The sequence below is a fragment of the Oncorhynchus clarkii genome, chromosome 30, assembly GCF_045791955.1.
Source record: "Oncorhynchus clarkii lewisi isolate Uvic-CL-2024 chromosome 30, UVic_Ocla_1.0, whole genome shotgun sequence".
Taxonomy (NCBI): Eukaryota; Metazoa; Chordata; class Actinopteri; order Salmoniformes; family Salmonidae; genus Oncorhynchus; species Oncorhynchus clarkii.
This window is the reverse complement of record NC_092176.1, coordinates 23,756,120-23,766,938: the sequence shown is the minus strand read 5'-3', so window position 1 is coordinate 23,766,938 and position 10,819 is coordinate 23,756,120. Positions and strand designations below refer to the sequence as shown.

At 49.8% G+C, this 10,819-nt stretch overlaps 1 protein-coding gene across 5 annotated transcripts in view; it reads right to left on the bottom strand.

Annotated features, from left to right (window-relative positions):
• LOC139389901 (inhibitor of nuclear factor kappa B kinase subunit beta) overlaps positions 1-10,819 on the bottom strand; it is a 37,341-nt gene that overhangs the window by 1,284 nt on the left and 25,238 nt on the right. For all 5 annotated transcript variants that reach the window (XM_071136928.1, XM_071136929.1, XM_071136927.1 and 2 more), the window contains exons 11-21: positions 10,772-10,819; positions 10,518-10,632; positions 10,212-10,335; positions 9,738-9,889; positions 6,530-6,591; positions 6,340-6,443; positions 6,139-6,188; positions 1,314-1,413; positions 570-717; positions 355-455; positions 48-147 (exon numbers count right to left, since the gene is read on the bottom strand). The exon at positions 10,772-10,819 is cut by the window's right edge and continues 147 nt beyond it. In XM_071136928.1, the coding sequence (XP_070993029.1) occupies positions 48-147; positions 355-455; positions 570-717; positions 1,314-1,413; positions 6,139-6,188; positions 6,340-6,443; positions 6,530-6,591; positions 9,738-9,889; positions 10,212-10,335; positions 10,518-10,632; positions 10,772-10,819 (1,104 nt within the window). The remainder of the gene's footprint in view (positions 1-47; positions 148-354; positions 456-569; positions 718-1,313; positions 1,414-6,138; positions 6,189-6,339; positions 6,444-6,529; positions 6,592-9,737; positions 9,890-10,211; positions 10,336-10,517; positions 10,633-10,771) is intronic.

Sequence of the window (10,819 nt, the reverse complement as noted above, 5' to 3'; positions counted from 1 at the left end):
TGTGTGTGTGTGTGTGTGTGTGTGTGTGTGTGTGTGTGTGTGTATACCTGCATATCACTTTCAGACTCCTGGATGGTCTCCTGTATCAGACTCTGTAGTCGACTCTCAAACGTCCTGCTCTCCTCGATCACCAACAGAGACTCATCCCTGAAACACACACACATACAAGCAGTCTCACACACACTTCAAATACACACATTATTAACACACAAAACACCAACTCACTACAGAGAAGAGCACACCATCATAAACACATCCATCCATCCGCCCGCCCGCCCGCCCGCCCGCCCGCCTGCCTGCCTGCCTGTCTGTCTGTCCACCTGATTAGGTGTGTGAGTGGGTGGGTGTACTCACAGCTGCTGTAGGCTGGGTCTGGGGGTCAGTAGAGGGGGAACAGAGGAGGAAGAGCGTCCCCCATCCACAGGACTCCCACTCACCGGGCTGCGCACCTTACTCTGAATAACAACCAAGGATACACACTGATCAGGAGTGTGTGTGTGTGTGTGTGTGTGTGTATATGTGTGTGTGTGTGTGTCCGTGTTTCTGTATGCATTTGTGTGTGCACTTACACAGGCTACTTTCAGCAGGTTCCATAGTTCCCTCTGCCGTCTCTCCTGTAGATTCATCAGGACCTGTTCACTCTCAGCCATTCTCTGTACCACGCCCTCTACACGGGGTAGCAGCTCCATTACACGCTGACGACACACCACCGTCTTACTGCAACACAAACACACACACTTGTCGTACCGCAGGGAGAGTGAAAACGCAAATGTGTGTATATGGAACGGCACCTGAGGTGTGTGTAGACTAGTGTGTGTGTGTGTGTGTGTGCATGGACACCTGAGGTGTGTGTAGACTAGTGTGTGTGTGTGTGCATGGACACCTGAGGTGTGTGTAGACTGGTGTGTGTGTGTGTGCATGGACACCTGAGGTGTGTGTAGACTAGTGCGTGTGTGTGCATGGACACCTGAGGTGTGTGTAGACTTGTGTGTGTGTGCATGGACACCTGAGGTGTGTGTAGACTAGTGTGTGTGTGTGTGTGCATGGACACCTGAGGTGTGTGTAGACTAGTGTGTGTGTGTGTGTGCATGGACACCTGAGGTGTGTGTAGACTAGTGTGTGTGTGTGTGCATGGACACCTGAGGTGTGTGTAGACTAGTGTGTGTGTGTGTGTGCATGGACACCTGAGGTGTGTGTAGACTAATGTGTGTGTGTGTGCATGGACACCTGAGGTGTGTGTAGACTAGTGTGTGTGTGTGTGTGCATGGACACCTGAGATGTGTGTAGACTAATGTGTGTGTGTGCATGGACACCTGAGGTGTGTGTAGAAGTCTTTGAGTTTCCTCTCGTAGAACTGGACTGCCTGGACCACCAGACGTACTACCTCTTGACTGTCCCCCCCACACCTCTGGTCTGGAGAGAGGGAGGGGAGGGAAGAGAGAGAGAGGGAGGGAAGGGAAGAGAGAGAGAGGGAGGGGAGGGAAGAGAGAGAGACGGGGGAAGGAGAGGGGAGAGAGAGAGAGAGCGGAGATAGAAACAGAGACAGACGGGGGGAGGGAGAGGGGGGAGAGAGAGAGAGAGAGAGGAGATAGAAACAGAGACAGACGGGGGGAGGGAGAGGGGAGAGAGAGAGAGCGGAGATAGAAACAGAGACAGACGGGGGGAGGGAGAGGGGGAGAGAGAGAGAGAGAGAGAGAGGAGATAGAAACAGAGACAGACGGGGGGAGGGAGAGGGGAGAGAGAGAGAGGAGATAGAAACAGAGACAGACGGGGGGAGGGAGAGGGGAGAGAGAGAGAGGAGATAGAAACAGAGACAGACAGGGGGAGGGAGAGGGGAGAGAGAGAGAGAGAGAGAGAGAGAGAGAGAGAGAGGAGATAGAAACAGAGACAGACGGGGGGAGGGAGAGGGGAGAGAGAGAGAGCGGAGATAGAAACAGAGACAGACGGGGGGAGGGAGAGGGGGAGAGAGAGAGAGAGAGAGGAGATAGAAACAGAGACAGACGGGGGGAGGGAGAGGGGAGAGAGAGAGAGGAGATAGAAACAGAGACAGACGGGGGGAGGGAGAGGGGAGCGAGAGAGAGCGGAGATAGAAACAGAGACAGACGGGGGGAGGGAGAGGGGGAGAGAGAGAGAGAGAGAGAGAGGAGATAGAAACAGAGACAGATGGGGGGAGGGAGAGGGGAGAGAGAGAGAGGAGATAGAAACAGAGACAGACGGGGGGAGGGAGAGGGGAGAGAGAGAGAGGAGATAGAAACAGAGACAGACAGGGGGAGGGAGAGGGAGAGAGAGAGAGAGAGAGAGAGAGAGAGAGAGAGAGAGAGAGAGGAGATAGAAACAGAGACAGACGGGGGGAGGGAGAGGGGAGAGAGAGAGAGCGGAGATAGAAACAGAGACAGACGGGGGGAGGAAGAGGGGGAGAGAGAGAGAGAGAGAGGAGATAGAAACAGAGACAGACGGGGGGAGGGAGAGGGGAGAGAGAGAGAGGAGATAGAAACAGAGACAGACGGGGGGAGGGAGAGGGGAGAGAGAGAGAGGAGATAGAAACAGAGACAGACAGGGGGAGGGAGAGGGAGAGAGAGAGAGAGAGAGAGAGAGAGAGAGAGGAGAGAGAGAGAGAGAGAGGAGATAGAAACAGAGACAGACGGGGGGAGAGAGAGGGGAGAGAGAGAGAGGAGATAGAAACAGAGACAGACAGGGGGAGGGAGAGGGGAGAGAGAGAGAGAGAGAGAGAGGAGATAGAAACAGAGACAGACAGGGGGAGGGAGAGGGAGAGAGAGAGAGAGAGAGAGAGAGAGAGAGAGGAGATAGAAACAGAGACAGACGGGGGGAGGGAGAGGGAGAGAGAGAGAGAGAGAGAGAGAGGAGATAGAAACAGAGACAGACAGGGGGAAGGAGAGGGGAGAGAGAGAGAGAGGAGACAGAAACAGAGACAGACGGGGAAGGAGAGGGGAGAGAGAGAGAGGAGATAGAAACAGAGACAGACGGGGGGAGGGAGAGGGGAGAGAGAGAGAGAGAGGAGATAGAAACAGAGACAGACAGGGGGAGGGAGAGGGGAGAGAGAGAGAGAGAGGAGATAGAAACAGAGACAGACGGGGGGAGGGAGAGGGGAGAGAGAGAGAGAGAGAGAGGAGATAGAAACAGAGACAGACAGGGGGAGGGAGAGGGGAGAGAGAGAGAGAGAGGAGATAGAAACAGAGACAGACAGGGGGAAGGAGAGGGGAGAGAGAGAGAGAGAGAGAGAGAGAGAGAGAGGAGATATAAACAGAGACAGACAGGGGGAAGGAGAGGGGAGAGAGAGAGAGAGAGAGAGAGGAGATATAAACAGAGACAGACAGGGGGAAGGAGAGGGGAGAGAGAGAGAGAGCGGAGATAGAAACAGAGACAGACGGGGGGAGGGAGAGGGGGAGAGAGAGAGAGAGAGAGGAGATAGACGGGGGAGGGAGAGGGGAGAGAGAGAGAGGAGATAGAAACAGAGACAGGGGGGAGGGAGAGGGGAGAGAGAGAGAGGAGATAGAAACAGAGACAGACGGGGGGAGGGAGAGGGGAGAGAGAGAGAGGAGATAGAAACAGAGACAGACAGGGGGAGGGAGAGGGAGAGAGAGAGAGAGAGAGAGAGAGAGAGAGAGAGAGAGAGAGGAGATAGAAACAGAGACAGACAGGGGGAGGGAGAGGGGAGAGAGAGAGAGAGAGAGAGAGGAGATAGAAACAGAGACAGACAGGGGGAGGGAGAGGGGAGAGAGAGAGAGAGAGAGAGAGAGGAGATAGAAACAGAGACAGACGGGGGGAGGGAGAGGGGAGAGAGAGAGAGAGAGAGAGAGGAGATAGAAACAGAGACAGACAGGGGGAAGGAGAGGGGAGAGAGAGAGAGAGAGGAGACAGAAACAGAGACAGACGGGGAAGGAGAGGGGAGAGAGAGAGAGAGGAGATAGAAACAGAGACAGACGGGGGAGGGAGAGGGGAGAGAGAGAGAGAGAGGAGATAGAAACAGAGACAGACAGGGGGAGGGAGAGGGGAGAGAGAGAGAGAGAGGAGATAGAAACAGAGACAGACGGGGGGAGGGAGAGGGGAGAGAGAGAGAGAGAGGAGATAGAAACAGAGACAGACAGGGGGAGGGAGAGGGGAGAGAGAGAGAGAGAGGAGATAGAAACAGAGACAGACAGGGGGAAGGAGAGGGGAGAGAGAGAGAGAGAGAGAGAGAGAGAGAGAGAGGAGATATAAACAGAGACAGACAGGGGGAAGGAGAGGGAGAGAGAGAGAGAGAGAGAGAGGAGATAGAAACAGAGACAGACGGGGGGAGGGAGAGGGGAGAGAGAGAGAGAGAAAGAGAGGAGATAGAAACAGAGACAGACGGGGGGAGGGAGAGGGGAGAGAGAGAGAGAGAGAGAGAGAGAGAGAGAGAGAGAGAGAGGAGATATAAACAGAGACAGACGGGGGGAGGGAGAGGGGGAGAGAGAGAGGAGATAGAAACAGAGACAGACGGGGAAGGAGAGGGGAGAGAGAGAGAGAGGAGATAGAAACAGAGACAGACGGGGAAGGAGAGGGGAGAGAGAGAGAGAGAGGTGATAGAAAAAGAGACAGACAGGGGGAGGGAGAGGGGAGAGAGAGAAAGAGAGGAGATAGAAACAGAGACAGACAGGGGGAGGGAGAGGAGAGAGAGAGAGAGAGAGGAGATAGAAACAGAGACAGACGGGGGGAGGGAGAGGGGAGAGAGAGAGAGAGAGGAGATAGAAACAGAGACAGACAGGGGGAGGGAGAGGGGAGAGAGAGAGAGAGAGGAGATAGAAACAGAGACAGACAGGGGAAGGAGAGGGGAGAGAGAGAGAGAGGAGATAGAAACAGAGACAGACGGGGAAGGAGAGGGGAGAGAGAGAGAGAGGAGATAGAAACAGAGACAGACGGGGAAGGAGAGGGGAGAGAGAGAGAGAGAGAGGAGATATAAACAGAGACAGACAGGGGGAGGGAGAGGGGAGAGAGAGAGAGAGAGGAGATAGAAACAGAGACAGACGGGGGGAGGGAGAGGGGAGAGAGAGAGAGAGAGGAGATAGAAACAGAGACAGACAGGGGGAGGGAGAGGGGAGAGAGAGAGAGAGGAGATAGAAACAGAGACAGACAGGGGGAAGGAGAGGGGAGAGAGAGAGAGAGAGGAGATAGAAACAGAGACAGACAGGGGGAGGGAGAGGGGAGAGAGAGAGAGAGAGAGAGGAGATAGAAACAGAGGGAGAGGGGGGGAGGGAGAGGGGAGAGAGAGAGAGAGAGAGAGAGAGAGAGAGAGAAACAGAGACAGACAGGGGGAAGGAGAGGGGAGAGAGAGAGAGAGAGAGGAGATAGAAACAGAGACAGACAGGGGAGGGAGAGGGAGAGAGAGAGAGAGAGGAGATAGGAAAAGAGACAGACAGGGGGAAGGAGAGGGGAGAGAGAGAGAGAGAGAGAGAGAGAGAGAGAGAGAGAGAGAGAGAGAGAGAGGAGATAGAAACAGAGACAGACAGGGGGAGGGAGAGGGGAGAAAGAGAGAGAGAGAGAGAGGAGATAGAAACAGAGACAGACAGGGGGAGGGAGAGGGGAGAGAGAGAGAGAAACAGAGACAGACAGGGGGAAGGAGAGGGGAGAGAGAGAGAGAGAGAGAGGAGATAGAAACAGAGACAGACAGGGGGAGGGAGAGGGGAGAGAGAGAGAGAGGAGATAGAAAAAGAGACAGACAGGGGGAAGGAGAGGGGAGAGAGAGAGAGAGAGAGAGAGAGAGAGAGAGAGGAGATAGAAACAGAGACAGACAGGGGGAGGGAGAGGGGAGAGAGAGAGAGAGAGAGAGAGAGAGAGAGAGGAGATAGAAACAGAGACAGACAGGGGGAGGGAGAGGGGAGAGAGAGAGAGAGGAGATAGAAACAGAGACAGACAGGGGGAGGGAGAGGGGAGAGAGAGAGAGAGAGGAGATAGAAACAGAGACAGACAGGGGGAGGGAGAGGGGAGAGAGAGAGAGAGAGGAGATAGAAAAAGAGACAGACAGGGGGAAGGAGATAGAGCGGGAGAAGGGAGCGAGGAAGTTTTCCAGTCTATAATGACATGTTCTCAGAATCATAAGTAGACAGCAGAAGTCTATACTGTGATGGTAAATGGTGATGAATGGAGAAGTGGTAAACCAACCTCTAGGTTTCTCTTTCAGCTTACGGAACAACTCCATGGCCTTCCCCTCACTGTGGCCGAAAGAGGAGAGAGGGAGCAGTTCATGTTTTATCTCACTAACGGCCAGGCATCAGCTGCTAGGGGGAAACTGGATAGATGCATTTCTAGATCTTGTTCTGGATTAAAGACTGGTCTATTGAGATATTTCTGTCTGTCTCTTACAGTGTGTCCAGGGCCTCTCCACTCCTCCACGGTTGTCTCTGGAGGTCCACGATGTCTGTCTGGAGGAGCATCATCTCCTCGTCCAGCTCTGTCACCCTCTCTGCCTGCAACACAAACACATTTACACACACACACATACACACAAACAAAACACAAACACACAAGTAGGAAGGCAGGCACGCACACTTACCTGGCCACAGCTGACTGCAGTCTGCTCCATCTCCCTCCACACACCCAGCAGCTTTTCAGAGGCTAGAGACAGAACACCTTACATTACACTAGTCTAGTACTATAGTGTGGAATATACACTGAGTGTATTAAACATTTGGAACACCTTCCTCATATTGAGTTGCACCCCCTTTTGCCCTCAGAACAGCCTCCATTCGTCAGGGCATGGACTCTACAACGTGTCGAAAGCATTCCATAGGGATGCTGGCCCATTTTGGCACACATACACATGTCAGAATTGTCTCAAAAATGTAAAATCCTGTAGCCCTTTACTGCAGTCAATGACCAAAGGCATTGTGTTATACTTCAGTCTTCTGTGATGCACACTACTGTTCAAAAGTTTGGGGTCACTTAGAAATGTCCTTGTTTTTGAAAGAAAAGCAAAGTTTTTGTCCATTAAAATAACAGAAATACAGTGTAGACATTGTTAATGTTGTAAATGACTATTGTAGCTGGAAACGGCTGATTTTTAATGGAATATCTACATACGTACATTATCAGCAACCATCACTCCTGTGTTCCAATGGCACGTTGTTAGCTAATCCAAGTTTATAATTTTAAAAGGCTAATTGATCATTAGAAAACCCTTTTGCAATTATGTTAGAAGGCCAGCATCCTGGAGTCGCCTCTTCACTGTTGACGTTGAGACTGGTGTTTTGAAGGTACTATTTAATGAAGCTGCCAGTTGAGGACTTGTGAGGTGTCTGTTTCTCAAACTAGACACTCTAATGTACTTGTCCTCTTGCTCAGTTGTGTACTGGGGCCTCCCACTCCTCTTTCTATTATGGTTAGGGACCGTTTGTGCTGTTTTGTGAAAGGAGTAGTACACAGCGTTGTACGAGATCTTCAGTTTCTTGGCAATTGCTGGCATGGAATAGACTTCATTTTTCAGAACAAGAATAGACTGACGAGGCCAGAGTTATTGCTTCTTTAATCAGGACAACAGTTTTCAGCTGTGCTAAAGTAATTTCAAAAGTTTTTTCTAATGATCAATTAGCCTTTTAAGATGATAAACTTGGATTAGCTAACACAACGTGCCATTGGAACACAGGAGTGATGGTTGCTGATAATGGGCCTCTGTACGCCTATGTAGATATGCTGTTCATCGACTACAGCTCGGCATTTAACACCATAGTACCCTCCAAGCTCGTCATCAAGCTCGAGACCCTGGGTCTCGACCCCGCCCTGTGCAACTGGGTACTGGACTTCCTGACGGGCCGCCCCCAGGTGGTGAAGGTAGGAAACAACATCTCCACAAGGGTGCGTTCTGAGCCATCTCCTGTACTCCCTGTTCACCCACGACTGCGTGGCCACGCACGCCTCCAACTCAATCATCAAGTTTGCGGACGACACAACAGTGGTAGGCTTGATTACCAACAACGACGAGACGGCCTACAGGGAGGAGGTGAGGACCACTCCGTGTGGTGTCAGGAAAATAACTTCACACTCAACGTCAACAAAACTAAGGAGATGATTGTGGACTTCAGGAAACAGCAGAGGGAACACCCCCCTATCCACATAGATGGAACAGTAGTGGAGAGGGTAGCAAGTTTTAAGTTCCTCGGCATACACATCACAGACAAACTGAATTGGTCCACCCACACAGACAGCATCGTGAAGAAGGCGCAGCAGCGCCTCTTCAACCTCAGGAGGCTGAAGAAATTCGGCTTGTCACCAAAAGCACTCACAAACTTCTACAGATGCACAATCGAGAGCATCCTGGCGGGCTGTATCACCGCCTGGTACGGCAACTGTTCCGCCCACAACCGTAAGGCTCTCCAGAGGGTAGTGAGGTCTGCACAACGCATCACCGGGGGCAAACTACCTGCCCCCCAGGACACCTACACCACCCGATGTTACAGGAAGGCCATAAAGATCATCAAGGACAACAACCACCCGAGCCACTGCCTGTTCACCCCGCTATCATCCAGAAGGCGAGGTCAGTACAGGTGCATCAAAGCTGGGACCGAGAGACTGAAAAACAGCTTCTATCTCAAGGCCATCAGACTGTTAAACAGCCACCACTAACATTGAGTGGCTGCTGCCAACACACTGACTCAACTCCAGCCACTCTAACAATGGGAATTGATGGGAAATTATGTAAAATATATCACTAGCCACTTTAAACACTGCTACCTAATATAATGTTTACATACCCTACATTTTTCATCTCATATGTCTACGTATATACTGTACTCTATATCATCTACTGCATCTTTATGTAATACATGTATCACTAGCCACTTTAACTATGGCACTTTGTTTACATACTCATCTCATATGTATATACTGTACTCGATACCATCTACTGCATCTTGCCTATGCCGTTCTGTACCATCACTCATTCATATATCTTTATGTACATATTCTTTATCCCTTTACACTTGTGTGTATAAGGTAGTAGTTTTGGAATTGTTAGTTAGATTACTCGTCGGTTATTACTGCATTGTCGGAACTAGAAGCACAAGCATTTCGCTACACTCGCATTAACATCTGCTAACCATGTGTGTGACAAATAAAATTTGATTTGATTTGATATTCCATTATAAATTCAGCCGTTTCCAGCTACAATAGTTTTTTACAACATTAACAATGTCTATACTGTATTTCTAATTAATTAGATGTTTTTTAATGGACAAAAAATGTGTTTTTCTTTCAAAAACAAGGACATTTCTACGTGACCCCAAACTTTTGAATGGTAGTGTATATAAAGTGTAATATTGGGATGCAAACTCAAAATGTAATACATTACAACTCTATATCTGACATGGTACAGGTGTCTTCTTTTTTAAAGCCCATAACTATGTGTGTGAGGTGTATACGTTTGTTTCATAGTAGATTTTATTAAGACTACAAAGAATCAATCTGTGTGATCCTGATTTAGCCCAGAGCAGTAAAATGTTAACCTGTCTCCTCCCCTTCATCTACACTGAATTAAGTGGATTTAACAGGTAAGGTATCACAACTTTCACCTGGTCAGTCTATGTCATGGAAAGAACAGGTGTTCCTAATATTTTGTACACTTAGTGTAAAGTCAATATATAGCCAACCTATCCATGCTGAGCTGCAGTCTGGGGCAGTCATAAAAATATACTATGACTGTTGTCTAGTCCTGATATATTCCAGTGTGACCCCTGTACAGTACAGTACCTATGTATCCAGTAGCATACCTATCCCTGTAGCTCTCTGCTCCTGGTATTTATCCATGTCTATGTGCAGGCTGGTAGAGAAGAAGTCTAGTTTGGCCGTCAGCCTCTGGTTCATAGATACCATCTCATTCTTCTGCTTCGACAGGGAGCTGTTGTGTCTCAGCAAACTCATGCTGAGAGAGAGAGAGAGAGAGAGAGAGAGAGAGAGAGAGAGAGAGAGAGAGAGAGAGAGAGAGAGAGAGAGAGAGAGAGAGAGAGAGAGAGAGAGAGAGAGAGAGAGAGAGAGAGAGAGAGAGAGAGAGAGAGAGAGAGAGAGAGAGAGAGAGAGAGAGAGAGAGAGAGAGAGAGAGAGAGAAAGAGAGAGAGAGAGAGAGAAAGGTAGAATGAGAGAGAGAGTTTTGGGACTATTACATGACTTTCATTGTACTGGACAAATCTCTTTAAGTATTTGACATTTGACTCCCCGGGTAGAATAAGTGTGTTTTTGAATCTTACAGAGCAGCTTTCTGTCCCTGCTGTAACCTCTGCCAGTCCTCCTTCAGGGTGCGGATGGTGTCCCAGGCCTGGCCCCAGGTCCTCCTCAGAGGACTGTAAGACAACACGTGCTTAGGATCCGTCTCTGAGTGGGAGAGAGAAAAAGAAAAAGAGAGAGATGGAAAGAGAGAAAGATAAAGAGAGAGTTCCAATGTATAACAGAATCCTCACATATTCACATGTAAAAAGTAGAGATGGTTGTCAGAGATGACCACTATTCATAGATATTTTTCACTTTTCTTAGCATTAGTGTGCGGGTATACTCACGGACAAAGCGTATGTTCTCTGGCATTGTGCGGGGGGTGAACTGGGGCTCGTAGGTGCAGGAGGAACGGTCAAACAGGAACACCAGAGGAAGGTCTGTCCTCCTCCCGTCTATCTCCTGAGAGAGAGAGAGATAGTAAAGATACATGAAGACTTCTTATTAGCCTTTACACCTGCAATATCTTGACTGCTCTGTCTGACATGCTATATGAAAGACATTTTGATTATAGATTATGTATAAACATCAAATAGATTACAGTGTAGTCGATGGCACACTGCCCCGCCTCTCCCTGTGGCTCCAGGGC